This window comes from Xiphophorus hellerii, chromosome 20, assembly GCF_003331165.1.
Source record: "Xiphophorus hellerii strain 12219 chromosome 20, Xiphophorus_hellerii-4.1, whole genome shotgun sequence".
In the NCBI taxonomy this organism is placed as follows: domain Eukaryota; kingdom Metazoa; phylum Chordata; class Actinopteri; order Cyprinodontiformes; family Poeciliidae; genus Xiphophorus; species Xiphophorus hellerii.
Window position 1 is genome coordinate 6,018,106 of NC_045691.1, and position 19,240 is coordinate 6,037,345.

Sequence of the window (19,240 nt, forward strand, 5' to 3'; positions counted from 1 at the left end):
CACAAATACATTTTGATCTAAACCATTTCATTCTATCTATGGTTGTATGTTTAGGTTCATTGTCCTTACACAAGGTAAATCTCTGCCCCAGTTCCAGGGTTTCTTTCAGGATTGCTCGGTATTAAGCTCCTTATATCTTTTCTTTAACTCTGCTTGCTGCTACTCCAAATAATGTCATGATAAGTTTCCACAATTTGGACCTCTTGACCATATATAATAGTTTTTTTTTTCTAAAACTGATGATTATTTCTTTAGCTTCTGCAACATTATTAAGGTTGAGACAGTTGCCATTGCACCAACTGACAAGGTGAAGCCACTGCTTCTCTCTTGGAATATCTCACAGCTAATATGTTAAAAAGCAAAGTGAACAGCGGGGAAAGCTGGTACTTAAATTGAGACTGCAGGACATCTGCTCTTTCTCCAAGACCTGCTGAATTATGTCAGTTGAGAAAGTTTAATAGCCACAGTAAAATCCGTTCCTGCAGCACAAAATAACGAACCACAACTTCAATAAAGATATTTGATTGCATCTTATTAAAAACAAAAAATATGTATATATTTTAAGTCTGAAATAAAGAACTTAGCATTGCCAACTGGTATACAAATCAGGTACTAAAAAAGAGATAGTGCCAACATTCTGTTAGAATAATCAGTTCTAGTATTGAAATATTCAAATACAAAGACATGAACATCATAATCAGAGCCACATTTTTGATAAACAGGTTAAATTGTGCAGATAGTACAGCACACCCATTTCAGACTATTGATTTGTTCCACATAATTCTTACCTTTTCTGCTTGTAAGCAACATTACATAAAACATTTTCACCTAGTTCTTTAATTGAAAAAATATATCACAGAGAAGTACAGTTTTCATGTCCATCTTACATTGCCAGATGTTTTCACATCTATGTGTGGTTAAGTATCTAAAAGATTTTGAATGCAGCAAGGATTTGGATTTTAATTCCAGACAGCTACCTAATGCAGCACAAGCTGGGTTAGAGCCTTTTGTAACAGGCCCCATAAATAATGATTGTCCTGTCATCAAGAACCAAGAAAAGTGATTAAGAGATACTAAAAAGAATCTGCTTCTGTGGTAGCAGCAGACCAGATGGACACTGTGGCAAGGTTGGCACCCAGGATGGTCTCAAGTCTGCCAAGTGTAACATTGGAAAGGCTTGCACAAATCATTCTGCTGTCTCCCCCATCCCCCATTCTTCTTCTCTGAGGGATTCCCATTGACCTCTGTGGTCATTTCAGGACAGTGTGTATACATTCTAGATGCAAGCATCAACTGTAATGGACGCATTCGCAGTTTATTAAGTTCGTTTCTTCTTTTGGAATATAGCCAGACGCACTGATGGAGGATTTGCTCTATTTTTGTCCCCCCTCCCATTCATTATTCATGGAGTTTGTTGCCGGGAAAGATTACAACATTCACTGTTATGAACAAGTAGTGAAAAAGAATTGGAAGTTGTTACCTCAGGTCACACAAGGAAACGTGAGATAACTTTATTATCTCACGAAAAAAGGAGGGTTCCTTTCATTATCTGCATAAAAAGTTTCAAATTTACATTTGGGTCTATCTTCCAATCAGAACATATCTGTGTTAATAGTCTTGGTTCAAGAAAGTAGTGTTTAAAATGATGCTTTTTTTTTTTTAGGTTTCAGTGACCAACATAAGCGCCTTATGTCTACTGCAGAAAAGGTGGTGTTGCTATAGTGCGCCTCTTCCCTGCTCCATCACCAGCACCTATTTTGGTATGCAGAGCAGTGCCCGACTGCAGGTTGGACGGAGCTTCATACAGTAACCAGTAAATAACTCAGCGGCCAAGCCTGCCTATAGGGATATTTCACCCACAACTGTTTCCATCACTTAATGAAAATTTCACCTCCCACCGTGCTGACATGTGCTTAAGCGTTAGGGGTCGCTTCATGTGTGCGCGTGTCTGTGTTGGTGTGTGCGCATGGGGCGCTGGCTTAGTGAAATTGCATAATCTTCAAACCCACTATGACTTTCATGCATGTCGTTTCAAGTCAGTGTCTGAAGACGCCGTTCTGCCCACCACGTAGACTAAAAGGAGGCTATCAGCAGCGTCTCCTTTCACCCAGAATTGGAGCTTCAGCTACAGAGAATCTTATGGAAATGATGGTATATGTGGCGCAAAACTGCCCCAAAAAGAAAACAACATATTTATCTGGGTGACGCAAGAAAAAAAAAAAAAAAAGACTTGTTACTGATGCTTCCCATTTGAAGAAGGAGATCATCACTTAGAACACACATCCACCTATTTTCTGGGGACGTTATCTCTAGGTGTCTACTAGAGACAGACGCTACCTCCGCAGTCACCGGCTCGTCACAGAGTCGCTCGGGTGCGGAGGAAAGCAGTGGAAGAAAGATCATTCTGCTGATCCCAGCACCTTCGGTTAATAAGGGAAGCACCGACACCTCCTTGGACGTCTCCCTCCGCCCTTTTTTTTTTGCCAATCGCCACCCGCGGCTCCTTACCCGGAGGAGAAGAGTCGGGGAGGGGAAACCGAGGACACACCCGCGCATACTGTACGCGGTGTACACGGCAAGGATGCTGCAGACAACATGAGGTGAATATCATCGACTGTCCCGAATCGGAAATTCATGTCCCCCCCCCCACCTGTACTGGAGACTGAAGACCCGTTTGCCGCAGCTGATTATAGATATCCACCTCCCTGACACCAGCGGGAGCATCCAGCCTCACCCAGAGACGAAAAAGATGTCTGTAGGTATGTATGAGATCAAGATAAAGCGGCTTTCATCCGTCTCCTCGATTCTGAGTATAAATCTTATCGCACTGTAGTTCATGTTTGGATTTGCACCTCTCAAGGCATGATTACCACACCTGCAATTTTTGTTGCATGGCATATTATTTTGCAAAACCATGCCTTCACTTGAGAGAGGTAGGAATGCAGATAGAGATGCATTTTTTTTTCTCTGAGAGCCAATTTCCTTTTGTGGGTAAATTATTTATAGATGTTTTTGAATATTTCAGTAACAGGCACCATTTCAAGACAAAAAATGCTCCACCAAAAACTAAAGTCAGATCGTATAACCAGCTGTAAATCTTTTCCTTTAATCTCTTTTTGTTTTCTGATGGCACAATACATTTAAACATATTTTTTATGTTTAAACGGAAGATGTCTGAGGAAGGGTGAAGTCTGGATTTAGTGTCTGCTGCATTACCGTTACATGTATTGCAATTCAGTTCAACAGATATAAATGTTGCAGCAAATGTGTCCTGATTTGGGAGCTTTGCAAGTTTTTTAAATTATTATTTTAGCCTGTGGTTTTATCTGCATTGATGTTATTTACATGCAAAGCGGGCTGCTTTTTTGAATGTTAATTAGTGATGGTGTTGAAATTTTTTCTATTTCCTATTTGATCTTCAAGATGAAATAAAGTTTTTGATTTCTCTGAGCTAAGCAGAAGGATTTATTAAGTGCTGAATCACTTCTCAGGTTTCTCTGACCTTGCTACTTTTCTCTGTTTGTCCTACCGCCAGTCAGATCCTAGGTGACATCCTGTGGCCTTCAGGTCTTCACTCTGTTGAGTCCCCACCCTCTCCTGGCCCCCACCTGCAGTTCTCCAGGCTGCAGGACCCAGACATCCTGAAAGGTGCAGGCCACCTCGCCCTGCAGAATGACTGTTGCCACAGGCGACCCCTCTGACGAGGCAGCTGCACACCCAGGCCACCCCCTGGACTACGACCCAGAGGCTGACCATGAATGCTGTGAGAGGGTGGTCATTAACATCTCAGGGCTGCGCTTTGAGACACAACTCAAAACCCTCTCTCAGTTCCCCGAAACTTTGCTGGGGGATCCCAAAAAGAGGATGCGCTACTTTGACCCACTAAGGAACGAATACTTTTTTGACAGAAACAGACCGAGCTTTGATGCTATATTATATTATTATCAATCAGGAGGCCGATTGAGAAGGCCGGTCAATGTCACTCTTGATATTTTTTCAGAAGAGATTCGCTTTTATGAGCTTGGGGAGGAGGCCATTGAGATGTTCAGAGAAGATGAAGGTTTCATCAAGGAGGAGGAACGTCCTCTTCCTGACAACGAGTTCCAAAGACAGGTGTGGCTTCTCTTTGAGTACCCAGAAAGCTCAGGTCCTGCTAGGATTATTGCCATAATTTCTGTCATGGTCATCCTGATATCTATTGTCAGTTTTTGTTTGGAGACTCTCCCAATATTCCGCAATGATGAGGAGGACATGCATAAGTCCCATGCTCAAGTTTTTTCACCTGAGACCAACTCTACAATAATCAGCTACACATCCACCTACTTCACTGACCCCTTCTTTGTTCTAGAAACTCTCTGCATTATATGGTTTTCCTTTGAGTTTTTAGTGCGCTTCTTTGCCTGCCCAAGCAAAGCAGGCTTTTTTGGTAACATAATGAACATTATTGATATTGTTGCCATCATTCCTTACTTTATCACTCTTGGCACCGAGTTGGCAGATAGAGCAGAGGATGGTCAGCCAGGTCAGCAAGCCATGTCTTTAGCCATTCTCAGGGTTATCCGCTTGGTACGAGTCTTCAGGATCTTCAAGTTGTCCCGTCACTCCAAGGGGCTTCAGATTTTAGGTCAAACCCTTAAAGCCAGTATGAGAGAGCTCGGCCTCCTCATTTTCTTCCTCTTCATAGGGGTCATCCTGTTTTCCAGTGCAGTTTATTTTGCTGAAGCAGATGAGCCTGAGTCACAGTTTGAGAGCATCCCTGATGCATTTTGGTGGGCTGTGGTGTCAATGACAACAGTCGGCTATGGCGACATGGTCCCGACTACAATTGGAGGCAAGATAGTGGGCTCCCTCTGTGCCATTGCAGGTGTGCTGACCATTGCCTTGCCAGTGCCTGTCATTGTGTCCAACTTCAACTACTTTTATCACCGTGAGACTGAAGGCGAAGAGCAGGCTCAGTATCTGCAGGTTAATGTACCCAAAGCTGATTCAGGTGAGGAGCTAAAGAAGAGCCGAAGCGGCTCCACCATCAGCAAATCGGACTACATGGAGATTCAGGAGGCTGTGAACAACAGCAATGAAGACTTTCAGGAGGAGAACCTTAAAACAGCCAACTGCACACTCGCCAACACAAACTATGTAAACATCACCAAGATGCTCACAGATGTGTAATCTGCATATGTTTCTCCCCATCACAATGGGAAAAATAAAACTGTACTGCCAGATGGGACAGAAATGCACCCTACTACAACACGTGATAGAAAAATCAAGGCAATAGAAAACAGAATGTCAATGACGATTGAGCGGAAAATATTCCAAATGCCATATCTCCCCTTTGCACCAATCAAGTCTTCACTTTTCATAATGTTCCCTTTAAAACTCCTAAAACAGTTTCTGCAGTTCTAAGATTTGAATTTCTGCATGGAGTTGTCTTTGTGTGATCAGCTGCTACAAAAATTGACAAAACCTAAAACTGTCCTTCTCACCACTGTAGCCAACAGTTGCACACAATGAAAAGAAGCTGAAAAAAGCAAACTCCCCGCTTTTGACCGCTGCCCCTTTATCTGTCATTTCACATGGCACACAGCTCCAACGGGCTGTCTAAAGAGCCTGGTGTATTTTACATATGCTGCTTCTTGGAGCAAAAGAAATAAAACTGTCATATGCTTTAACATTTACAAAAAACGGATGTGTGAGCATTAACCAAGCCTACTCCAAATGGCCTGTGGATGACTTGTAACGATGCTGGAGGTTAAGTACACCATGTTATTTGAAGGATGTATGATAACCATCAGCTATGTATGAGGGGCCGTTTAGGACAAAATTTACGTTTTGTCTCTCACACACTACCAAAAACTCTCGCCCCTCATAATCAGCTCTTAGCTTATGGTTTGAGACCCTTTCCCCTAGTAGACATCAGTATCTGATGAATGACTGACAATGGCCTTGAATTTTCACTGCTTTGGTCTTACATGTACTCTATGTATTGCAATGCAAGCTTTCCCACTTCCATTCACCCAAACTTGTCTTACTGCAGAGCTTTGAGACATCTTGAATGTTTCTTCTTGTTTAGTATTTCACTGTTTCACCTTTACAGAGCTTATCCATATAGATAGGTAGCTTAACTGTGACTTAGCTGATATCCAATAGGTAGGTAGGAAGAAAACATAGTCAGTAGATTACTGCATGACATTTTATCTCAATGAGAAGTTCCACTTGGTTTTCAAACTGCCACTTGCTTCACCTGGTCACTGTATATTTGTCTGTACACTGCCTTCTGTAGAAATCCACACTTTTAAAAGGATGCCTGCAGATAGCTATTAACCTAAAACTGTAAGTTTGAGAACGTTTGACTTATTAATAATAAGGTAATTTTCTACACGTAAAAAGATGTGTATCAATATTTACATTCCATCCAGAAGTCATTGCCATTTTGCCAGGTTGCTGTAATCTGAGCTGTGATTGGGTAAACGTAAACTCATACCCTGCTTTTGGATGTTAATCTCAGCCTCAGTGATCAAAGTCTTGCAATTGTGTCTGTTTCAGAGATTCATCTAATTGTGTCCTTGTTATCAAAATAGCAACTTGTAGGGAAATGTGTGTTGGAAAAATGCTTTAACTGCCTTTTGTCTGGGTTTACGCTTTTCACGTAGTGTTGCATGACTAAAACATTTCTAGCATGCATGTAAGCGAAAACAGGAAGCATCTAAGAGACTAAAATCAAATATTGCAATAGATATATTTATTTCTTAAATGTAAAACAATATATCTTTATAGACAGATCACATAATACAACATACATACGCTTTTATCAGAGATCTTAAGCCCTCAAAAATAAGCATGAGCTTTTTCATCTTGGCTATTTCTAACAATATTAATAATTGTTCCTTTCAGAGTGCCAAAGATACACTCTCACTAGGTGTCTTAGCAAGATTTCTAGTCAAAGTAGTTCTTAGGAAAATTGACATATGACCTGTATCTTAACCAGAATTTTAGAATGCTTTGTTTTTAAACTGCCCTCAATAAAGTAGGTGTTTACCAGTAGGTTGATCTTTCAGCTGTAAACAATAAGCTTACTTTTTAACCCTAGGCATTTTATGAGCATTGGATTGATATAATAACAGTGAAGTCCCACTGTCTCCTCAGAAAACTCTGATGCCAGATGCTCAATATATCTTTAAAAGTTGTCATCAGACGTGAATTAAGTTCTCGGATTGCATACAGCTAAAACTTTCCACAGTTCGCTCAACACTGCCAAGGTAAAAGTCAAAGGCAGTAACATTAATATGGAAGGTGATAATTAGCAGCAGTGTAGCAGACATCGTCTGACCTACATGTGGTCTGACTATGCCCCTGTGTCTCTTGCCTCTGCTTTTTCTCACAGGTGTCCAACGCAGTTACAAAAGGTTGTTGCTTAAGAGAAGGTGTGTAGCAAGAATTGTGTTGATGAATTTTGTGAATGCAAGGGTTTCCTTTTCCTTTTTGATACTACAGTCTCAACCTAGGGTGGCAAAATGTTCCAGTGTCATCTCTGCCAGTTTGTGCTCAGGATGCATCGTCCAACTGCCCGACATGAGGCTTCCTAAGTCGTCTCTCTGTCCAAACTGTGGGTTTTTAGAGACTTTTTTTACTTAAGTAATTTCCTGGTTAACCTAAGGTAAATTGAGATGTTAAATTACTACTATCTCAAGGTAGAATAATAATAAGTAGCTTTTTCTTAGCAATACACCCATTCTACATATGTGGACCACTCTTTGTGAAAATATGCATGATTGTTTAACTACTTATTTTCATAAAGCTTTTCCATCCAGTTAAGATTTTTTCTCCTGGGTACCAATTTGGATGTGCTAATGCACAGCTAGCAGTAATGTACACGTGTCACAGGGAGAGAAGAACCTCTGAATGTCAGCATTATAGTCTGGTTCTACAGCTGCATTTATGCAATCGCATATCTTTGTATTTGTGGAAAAACTCACAGTCTGACCAAAAATATTTGTCTATGCATGGAAATGCATCATATTTTTACATCTTTATTTGTTTTGTGTTTTCACGTATGATAAATGTTAGCATCTTAACATTTATCTGCAATGTAATAGGTGTGTTACTGTGATTTAGCCTAACTCACTGTAGCAACTCATGAACTGGAGACCACAACATGGCAACTGAACATCCACTACTGTTTCTTCTTAAAGCACAAATAGAGCTGACTTTAAGAATATTAGTTCTCACCCACAGAGGGACCCACCAGCAAATCCCACTCCATGAGCAGAGTGTCCCACAGTGAATACGTTGAGAGATCTATGCAGAGGTTGATTTTTAGCTGGCCACTTTTAAGAAAATAGAACGTTTGAGTTCAGATTTCCTTTAATGTTTTATCTGCCACTAGCTTTCACGATGGTTTAAAAAGCTGTTGAAAGAAACTGTAAGAAAACCCTAGCCTTGTTAGCTAAAGGATAAATATTAACTGCCTGAGTTTTGGGTTTGTTTGAACTGCCATGTCAGCCCTCTGCAGCAGGCCCCCAGATAACTCAACCATATAAGACACAAAATGATCAATATGCAAACTGTGTGCAAGTGTGTGTTTAAGAATCAGTGTCTTTTCTTTCTCTTTTACACCCAGAGCCTGATAGTGTGGCATCCATTAAAACAACTTGTACAGGTATTCACTTCACCTCTGCTCTGCTGTATAGAAGCCTAAAACATCCGACAATGCTGATACAGTGGATAATGATTTTTCTTTCTGTGAAATGAAATGTGGAACAATATTGTAAATAATGATAAGGAAGAATGGAGAAGGAACACATGTACTACATATTGTATGTAATGTTTGGATTCAAAAGTAGTATTACCTGCACTTTACAACAAAAAGGACAATCTATGGACAAGAAAACATGTAAAATAAGAAATACGTATACTTCCAAATGCTCATAACCCTGAAAAAGTAATATCAATAATGAAGCCAATAATCATTCAACTGAAACCTTGTTTGGTGTGTTTATTGTGTGTCAGTTTTTGCAGCATGCATAGACAGATACAGAGATGTTTTTCAAATGTTTCACCAGCCTTCCTTCCTTCACATCCCAATGTCTGTGAGGTATTTGGTCTGCAAATGATTTGACTATCTAAAATTAGCCCAAGAGCATCTTTGCTGATACAAAATGCCACAAATCTATCAAAGCCCCAATTGTTGTTATTTTTAGGGTAGCTAGCGTCTTTGTAGCCACGGGCATTGTAGAGGACATTTTCAAATGCCTCCTGGTATCTTCAGCTTCTTCCTCCCTTTAAGTGCATGCTATACGCTCCCTGCAGTTTAAAAGAAAGAGCAGGGTGTTCTATTAATAGCGGTTTTTATTAGAGAATGAGATAGAGAGAGGAGGAGACAAAAAGAAGGTGGAATAAAAGATGCTATTGTGAAAAAATTGTTGAAGATTTCTTAAATTGAACTTGTGGTTCATCCAGCTACAAGGCACAGCTGGAAAGTACTGGAGAAATATGAATATTTTTATTCTTAAAAATACATTTTTATGTCATGAAAAACATTAAAGACGAGAATGTAATGCTTGCTCATTAGGTTGTTAAACTCATGGGATAATAATGCATGTGGATTGTAGTTAGCATGAGTGCAACCTTCCCATCTGATTTACACCATCTGTAGTCAACTTGTGGTTAACTTCAGCTCTACTTTCTGAGCAGGAACACTTTGAGCCTCGGTTCTGTGTAGCTTCAGCTCTGCTGTAGTCATTAGTCCTGCTTTGATTTAGTGGTACTGTGTAACACTCCACAGCTCCACTTTGCAGGAGCCAGGGCAATCATGGAGAGACAGATGGGACCGAGCCTCCCAAGCAAGGAATGCGGTTCTGGTGCAGGTGGCCACGGTTATGTACAGTGCAGTTGTTGTTATTGTTAGAGAGGAGAGAGGAGGAGTGAGTGCCTATGTGTTATCAGCAGCATGCCCACAGGAACACAGCTGAGGAGTCCTACAGGCTTGCACTGTACTTACTAGCGTGTAATTAGCAAAAGAGCACTGTGGGACCTGGAGCTTATCCAACAGGGCAGCCGTGGCATCAGAGAACATCCCGCCGCTGGGAGGTGCACTTTCAAATCCTGCCCTGGTTTAGTGAGTGCAAAACTACTTTAAGAAGGAGGAGCAGATATCCTGAGCACACTGTCACAGTCACTTTGCTTAGGGGTTTAACTGAAAGCAAAAACTTAACATAAATGAACAATATTTTATAGGTTTACCTAAATGCCAAGGGATGAAGTAAGAAAGAGCAAAGAAATGCTGCCCTCTAGAGGTATCATTGCTGAAATGATGACGCAGTGGCTCAGACGTCAGTGAATGAGAAACCTAATTCTTTAAGTGTCTGGTAAAAATATTATATTTACCAGACACATTTCTCCAATGAAAATATAGCAAACATGCAATATTTGTTTTCTAATATCTGTTATTCAGTGTAATATTGTAACTGTGTAAGGACTGGACATGAAGTTTGTGTGATTACTTTGTTTTTAAACACTTTTGTCAAGTACAACCCACAGTTTCTTGATAGATTGAGATCTGAGCAATTAGTGAGACCAAATCAACATCATGTTTGCTGTGCTTTCCGAATCCTTTCTGAACCATTTTTCTTTTGAATTAGGGCGCACTGTCTTGTTGAACAAGGGCACAGCCATTAGGTTATACTAATTCCTAATCCAAAGTTTGTATCTATATAGCCCCATGTACGATAAACTTCTTTGACACCTTTCTATCAGAATTAGCAGTAAAACATCTGTTGGATCAAAAGCCCTCAGTCTGCAGGTGCAGTAGTAAGTTTAAGCAACTCTTGACCCAATTCCTGAATTTCCACTATTTCTTCCTCAGACCAAGCTTCCACTTCTCTCCTTTTCTGCTTTTAACTCACAATCTCTGAAGATATAACATTCACCTGAAGTCTAATCTATCTCACCTTTTAACAGCTGCCTTGATGAAGAGACAGTCAGGGTTATTTAATTCCCTCATTAGTGGTTATAGAGTAAAATTATTTGATCCATGGACAATCTGTAAATGTCTCTTAAATCTTCCATCCTCTTCTGTAAACTTGGACATAAATAGTACCAAATACACAATAACTTTTAGTTTTCTTCACTGTCATATGGAGAGTCTGAACACAAACAGCATTCACACAATCAGCTCTAGCCCTGTGGGTGAGGGGCTGGATGGGGGGGGAAGGGGTGCAGGTAACTGGGTCACGTTAAATTCAGCCAACCGTGACTTTAATCATGAAAATTGTAGAGCATAAGGAACATTTGAAGAACAGATGTTCAAGATTTATATGCCATACTGCAAACATAAAATAACAGAAAAGACTAAGATCAGTACTAAAAAATTCATCAAATGTAGATAATACAGTAAGTATCAGGCTTAGGACTCTATAAACTCTGATACCAGGTGTCATCCTGGCTATTTGACCTGATGAATTGAAAGCATAAGCCGAGCCACATTATGGGATGAAACTGATGTAGATAAATATAATTTTAGCATAAAATGACAGCAGCACAAGAGTCAGTACTAAATCATTAAAAATAACTGGTTTAGTGATGAAAAAGTCAGTTTAATTAGTTTTTAAAATATTTTATTCCATGTTTTAGACAGTAGATAAGAAATTTCTTTACTTTGTAAACCCTTCTAATTCGCTATTCTTTTCACTCATCCTTCCTGTTTGACCAAAACCTTGACTGGACGTCAGTGAGCTTTGGAAATTTCACTGATGAGGAATTTGGATGAGAGATAAAACCCTTTTCTGAAAACAGAAAAAAATCTAGCACTTATTGAAGCACTTAGGAAACCTGGAAAACCTGGGAAAATTGATTATTTAAGTCAAATTAGAAGACACTCGTTCATTAATCTGACCAGGTTCAGTATTCATGAACAAACACATTTCTCAGCAGGAAAAAAAGACAAATGAATTATCTATGTAATCTATGAAATATTTATATTCACTATATATAGAACTCATCAAATATAGATAAACTTTGAACAAAAAATAGGGAGATGTGTGCTTGGATAAATATATCTGATACTATTGAAAGGCCTGTTTATTTTTCTTTACCTGTTGCCACATTTGTAAGGAAAATGCATTTTTGGGGCTTAGAATGAAAAACTTGCCGAATCCCATGAGCAGCAGCTGCTTGGTGGGAGAGTGTGGTAGCATGAACATGGCTTGTCATCAGTGGAGGTAATCTAAATGCAGCCAAACCCATATTCCCTGTCTTGGGGGGGAAAAAACTATGTTCTCCAGGATGTTAGTGCTCAACCTCACAGAGCAGAGATTTTACAGAGACTGGACTGGAGAGGATAGACCGACCCGCCAGCAGTCCTCACTTCAATTCACTGAACACTTGTGGGATCAGCTTGGCTGTGTCAGAGTGACCAACAACACCACACTAGTCAGAAGCAGAATAAGCTGTTTAATATTGCCGAGAATGAATTTGAACATGAGCCCCAACCCACATACTTAACTCTGCTATTTACTGCAAGTTACTTAAAACTTTAATAATCTTGATCTAACAGAAAATGCAATGGAGGCATCTTTAAAACCCATCAATTATAATATTAGTGAAAGTTAATTTGCGTGTAAATAGAGGGATAAAATTCCTGTTTTACAAAAATTGTAAGGAAAACCTTTGATCATAAAAAATTATTCTTAATTTTTTTTTAACAAGTAAAAAAAAATTAAGAATAATTATAAAAGAATAGAAGTTGGTGGACAGACGCCATCATAGGTGTGAGATGAAAAGCTTTGCTAACTTACTAACCAGAAGAAAAAAATGTCAGAGGCTTTAAATATCCTGTAAGATTTAATATTTCATCACTATTTCAGTCCTGTGGTTTCACAGCCCACTTCCAACTCTGATTGTGCAGAGATCAGGAAATGGGACTAGAATGCCTGCAGTGGCCCTGCGACAGACTGGCGACCTGTCCAGCATGAACAGGAAGAAAATAAATAAATAAATAAATAAATAAACAAATAAATAAATAAATAAATATGGATGGATGATGGATGGATGGATGGATGGATGGATGGATGGATGGATGGATGGATGGATGGATGGATGGATGGATGGATGGAGTAGATTTCATCAGCTTGTCAGGATTTTGATTATTGTCATATTTAAGAAAAAGATGCATTTTTAGTGATAATATTATCAAAACACTGTTGCAATTTCATGTTTTTCTAAAGAAACTATTAGAGATTTTAGCTTGGCGAATATCAAAAGTTGGTTCATTATAATGATCAGAAAAATGATATATCATTCAGAGAAAATTCCATCTTGATTAAATGAGGACATTTAAATGCATTGAAGGTGCACAACTAAAATGACAAAGTTTAATGAGCTCAAGAGAGGAAGAAAGCTTATCCAACATTGTCCTAGAGATCCACCAATTAATTTCTGTCCTGTGTGGGAAACATCATTTTTAGACCTCTCATACAAACATCAGTTTTGAACCCTAAATGAACCCCGTTGTATTGTGGGCCTTCTTTAAATGTTTTTAACTCCATGCCACCCTTAATCCTGAATCCAGAGTGAGGAGCCACCCAGGTCACCCACTGCTGAATAAAAATTAGAAGCTTTCGAGTCCAAGTGACCTTTCACCCACAACTATTTTTGCTGAGATTTCCCCAACAGACAACCTGAGAAACAAGAGGGAGCGACTTAAAGACCAAGTGCAAGTTAGTTCAGTGTGTGAACCAACAACTCTATTCTAGGCCACTATGTAGTTATTATTTTTTTTCCATAAGGTAGTTTTAGCGTGACAAGCTTCGGACCCAAAGAAGATTCCAAAACTTTGAATTCCTCTTTTTCCTTTTCATGTCCCAGAATGTCTCCCCTCACATTATTGTTAGTTAAAAGAGCTAATTTCGTTAAGCTGCTGAAAGACCAGTTGACTTTTAAAAAAGCTAAACCTGTTATCAGCTTAAAACATATTTTAAACACTCAATTTATTATTTAGAAAACTTTCCCCTTCTTCCCATGGCTGTTGCATTTTTCCAAATGTATGCCTTTTTAAATAATTAGATCATGAGAAAATTGGCATTAGTCTCATTATTAATCGTAAGCAATTCATAAACACGTCAATCATTAGGTTCTGTTGTTTTTTTTCTGTGTAATTCTTGACTGTTGTGTAGCTATTTCCAATGATGACCAAATATTAATCTGAGAAATATGCAGAGATGTTCTTAATTCTTTAAATGTTCTCATATATGCATTAAATTGACTGGCAAATTAAATGTGCCAGTATTTAGGTCATAAAATACTGACCTATTCTTCCAGGTCAGTATTTTATTTTTTGTCTGTACCTGAATCTATGAATCATCATGTGAGAAACTGGAGCTACATGCCTGCTGACAAAAGGTTTCCAGGGTGGAGCTTTCATGTCAGGCATTAGAAACGAGGCGGTTAAGCAGCTTGTCCTTCATTCATAATTCATGTTGGATCAAAGAAACTGATTCACTTTAAACCGCATATAGATAAACAAATCCTTAAAATAACAAATGGATGCAGTTTTGATCTTGTGCAATTGAGCAACATTGTTGCCAGTAGTGAAAATTGAGGTCAGTGTAAAAGGGTGAATGTTTCTACCAGATGTTATAAAGGGAACAAAGGCAGCTGCGACACACTTGGAACACAACAATTGCAACAAAGGCCAGCAATGCTCCTCTCGATAAGCTGACACCTAGTGCTTAGAGTTGAATACCTGTCTGTCTGTCTCCAACAACATGGCAGCAACCAGGGCTTTCCAGCACCACTAAGACAAACACACTGAGGTATCCAATTCCTGTACATACCAACGCCTAGAGGCTGAACAAAGCAACCAGAGACCTCACAAGGATTTAGCCCCTCTGTTTGGAGCAGAAATATTTTATAAGCCAAGAAGAAATGCTACTCCAGGAGACGGTATTAGCACTGAAGAACTGCATTATGGGTGTTGTGTGGGTTTTAGTGCTGCATACCACTGATAAGACCCACACTGGTCCCGAAGACAAGCTGAGGCTGAATTAAGTGGAAGATAAAGGTTGAATAATGCTAAATGTTGATTATAATAATTGAAATAAAGGGGTATAGGAATGATTAAGTTCACACTGCTATGTTCTTAGATCACTTTAGCAACATTAATCAAAATAGCGTTTTTAATTGCACTATAACATTGTTTTGTAATGTTAGCAGTCCTACAGAAAGGGATACAGCCAGGCTCTTTGTAAGAGTTAAAACTTAAAAAGAGAATCGGACAATGTTGGCATCACACAAAACTTTATGTAAAACATTGTTTATTATATGCAATATCACAGACTTTAGAAACTTGGTATTCTTGGTAAACTATTGAAAGTAAATGTAAAAAAAAAAAAAACAAAACACACACAGTATAAACATGCTCACCAAATAAATGAAACTAACCAGAAAAAAGTACTATTTAGTTCTGAATTTGTATTTGCAAAAATCTATTTGTTGGCTTCATGTCATGGTTAATTTGCATTTTATTTCTCTCCTTTGCATTTCTAACTGAATAATTGTAGCAACCTCATGAGAGTCTTGCCAACCAAGCATTAACTTCAACACTGGATACAGACGTTTATCAATTTTTCAGACACTGTCACTAATGGGGCTACTACTGCCATTAACTTGTTACTTTTCTGTAACATAAAATGTACTCTGTATTAGTGCTTGTTTTGTTTTTGTTTTTGTTTTTTTTAATTAAGGTTTACATTTACCTTCTAGTAAGTAATTGGGCATAAAAACCCAATGAGCAAGACTTTCAGTTTCTAGATTTTTTGACAATGATAGAGATATGCCTTAAAAGATTTGGAGCGAAATATCTGTGAAATGGGTGCTTGGGTTTTAGTGCTGCATGCCACAAATAAATTTAGGGAGTACTTCAATACAAAAACATATGTTAAGTTTTCATTCATAAAAATGAAATGCGTAATTGTTTCATTCCACATTGCAATACACACTTTGTTTTGGCTTACCATATAAAATCCCAGAAAATGCATTGAAATTTAGGGTTATAGCTCAAAATATTTTTGAAAAAAATAAAAATAAAGGGTGTGACTATTTTGCTAGCCAGTGTGTGCCTGATTCTGTTAGAACAGATTTGTGCAGATTATTGATCACTTTTATTTTGTCTGGGGCCAAACTGTTTTACTTCATTGATAAACTAACTGATAATATAATGTTATTCATGTAGTTGTTATTCAAGAATTATACAAAAACATTCACAAATTATATTTTTAGGGTATCACTTTTAGATCAAAAGTAAATAGTTGAGCATATAAAATGACCAATTGATGCAATTAATTAAAACACATCTTTATGTGTGCAAGGCTTACAGTAAGGACTTGAACACTTGTTACCATTTTGAGTTAAGCTGTGAAATTACATACAAAAATACATCACTGGCACAACCACATGTTGCATAAATTAAAACAGATGGAAGCTATTACAAGTGAAGGTGTGTATGTGAAAACTCAACCCACACAGGCCCCTTTCTGTCATTTAGGCTCCAGTGACTTTCAATAAACACTACATGGACAGTAGAAAGGACAGAGAGGTGAAAACATAGAGAAATGCTGGCAGATGACCAGTGAATCCTACACACAACTGTGAAATATGATAGAGAGGCCAAACAAGAGCATCTGGCAGGAAGACGGATCAGTACAGGACTTTACCAGCACTTGAGAAAAATGAGCCCCATGCTGCACAAACTCAGAGCTGACTTTCTTGTTCATTACCCTGGTGAAGGACAGACGACTCCCAATCAGCACTTGCACAGAACTACCACAGTGTCCCCCAATGTCTTGATGTAACTGTCACTGAGTTGTGATGTTGTTATAACCCAAGGTGCATGTCCTGCTGTAAAGAGCATAAATAAGACAATGGCACTTGTGTGCAGTAACAGGACTTGCTTTGTTTGTGTGTTAACTGAGACTTATCCAAGTGACTGGAACCTTGTTGTGGTGAAAAACATCTGTCCTGTCTGTGGCGTGTGTAACTGTAACTGCCCTGCCTCCTGCCAAAACGTCTCGTTTTAAAGAGATTTGCCATCGCTCCTTAAGACTCTGCCGTCGCCTGGTCACTGAATTAATCTGAGAGGACTGGTAAGCGGCTGCAGCCGAGCTCCCGTCACCGCAGCACAATGAGGTGAAGATTTTCTTTGTTTTATCCTGAGAATGCCATAGTAGAAATATTTCTTTTTGTGTTGTTGATTTAAATATTTTTGTTGTTGCAAAAATTCTTAATGCTGCATTGTTATTTAAAGCTTGATGAAGTATCGCTTTATTTGACCTTCAAAATTTAAATCAGTAGTTTGTTCTTTGTATTTAAGATGTTTCATTTGCTTCGAGACAGGGCTAAAAGAAATACTTGGACGAAGCTGAGGGTTTGGATGAACATAACACTAGCAGTCATGGAACATCCCGCTTCAACGGTAAGAAATACTGTTATACTGGCTGGGGTATTCATAATGACTGTTTAGTTGTTATCTGGCAGACATTGTTAACAGCCAAACTAATAAATTATGCAAATACACCATTGGAGGTTTCTTTTTATTAATCAAGTGAGTTTGAACATATAAATATCGTTGTGTCAAATGTTCAGCTTCATGTTCTGCTTTCAGTTTGTTGTGAATGCTCTTTTCCATCTGCCGTATCAGTCCAGATTAGCACTTGTCTTTTGCTTAGTAAGGAGAAAATCGATCTGGATATTTGAGTTAAGTCTGTATGATTCTGTTTACGGTATATGTCCATGTGGGTGTTCAGCAGAGCTGATTTCCTGTGTTATATAATACTCTTAGTAAAGTCATCCTCTCCCGGACAGGCGGCTCCATCAATGACACAGCAGATTGTCAGACCATAATTAAAGCATTTTACTTAAAAAGATCAGAACATTTACTATAAATTAAAATGTTTATAGTTATTCCAGATGTATGGATAACTCCATCCATCCAGCCATCGTCTTCTCAAAGACAAGTTTGTAAGATAATGCTGGCATCTCTCCCCATCAACACTCTCTGGCTTGTTCCAGGGTTCTTAAGACATTTCCAGGTCAGAAGGTTTATTTGGTTCCCCCAGCAACTTCTGGGTCTGTCCATTGGTCTCCTCCTTGTGGGACGTGGCCCCATCCAGGATAACAGAACTCCTCAGATAATCTCAAAAACTTTCCTCCAGTGGAAGGAAACTAACTTTGCCCACTCAGTGACATAAGATCAGACTTATTGGTGAACCTCACTAAATCAGGAAGACCAGGGCCAGCCTTTAACCACTCTTAGGAAAGGTTACTGGCATGCTTCTTTTGGTGCCAGACTCAGCCCAAAAATCAGGAAGCCTCCTACACTAAGTGTAAGTGGCAACTGGACACTGATTAGCTGTTACTATATTTGAACAAGCTTTATTTTTTTTATTTTCAGAAAACACTGCTCTTATTTGATATGCTTTTAGTTTCATTTTTAAATTTTACTGCTATGTCCATTCATTTGTTATCATGGGGTAATTCACCTATGTGTGGTTAATGTTTTATTTGTACTCCCACACAGTTGTTAGGTTTTCCTTTTGCTTTCGTGCTATAAAGCACATCAATGAATTTGCTAGAGCTCCTGAAATTAACTGCAACTTTTTTTTTTTTTTTATTATAATTTTTTTCCCCAAATATAAAGTAAATGTCTAACAAGCCAACTAGACATCTTCATGGGAAAATTGTGACCAGCCCTCTCGTTGCAATGACACTTCCTGTATGGATGCAGTGAAGTTATAGGAGTAAATTCCAGCACATGATGTTAGGTAACACACCGTTACTGAGCCCACGACGCTCCCAGGGAGAGAACATGTTTTTTTTATGATCCCACCTTGTCACGTTAAAGGGAGGATTGCATTTCTCTGTTAAGGCATTATGCCTGATACTAAGGTCGAAAGAGAAAGAGAGAGGGTAATTTGAAAACTTTGGACTCTGTAAGTTAAGTTTGCAGATGGCTTATCTCCTGTAAGTGTGTTGTTTTAGTTTATAGACTTTGAGTTTTTTGTGTTCTGTTTTAGATCATTTATTGATTTTATTCAGGAAAACTGTTTTCATCATTCAATGACAGCTTTTATGCTTAATATAACATTATAAGAACATATTCTTCTCTTGTTTTGCAAATATTATTATAATGCAACACATTTTATTGTTGTTTATAAAAGAGAGTGCTGCAATCACAAAGTGAACTGCTTAA

General features: G+C 38.6%; 1 protein-coding gene across 2 annotated transcripts; it reads left to right on the plus strand.

Annotated features, from left to right (window-relative positions):
- Positions 1-2,020: 2,020 nt before the first annotated feature.
- Positions 2,021-5,215, plus strand: LOC116710960 (potassium voltage-gated channel subfamily A member 2). Of its 2 annotated transcripts, none has more exons than XM_032550299.1 (2): positions 2,021-2,759; positions 3,536-5,215. In XM_032550299.1, exon 2 carries the CDS (start codon positions 3,673-3,675, stop codon positions 5,167-5,169), a length of 1,497 nt encoding a protein of 498 aa, XP_032406190.1. In that variant the 5' UTR covers positions 2,021-2,759; positions 3,536-3,672; the 3' UTR covers positions 5,170-5,215. The 2 variants fall into 2 exon arrangements, with proteins under 2 accessions (XP_032406190.1, XP_032406191.1); XM_032550300.1 differs by having other exon boundaries at positions 3,540-5,215.
- The last annotated feature ends 14,025 nt before the right edge of the window (positions 5,216-19,240 follow it).

Coding starts and splice junctions, on each gene's coding strand:
- LOC116710960 (XM_032550299.1), top strand. CDS start 3,673: ATGACTGTTGCCACAGGCGACCCCTCTGACGAGGCAGCTGCACACCCA.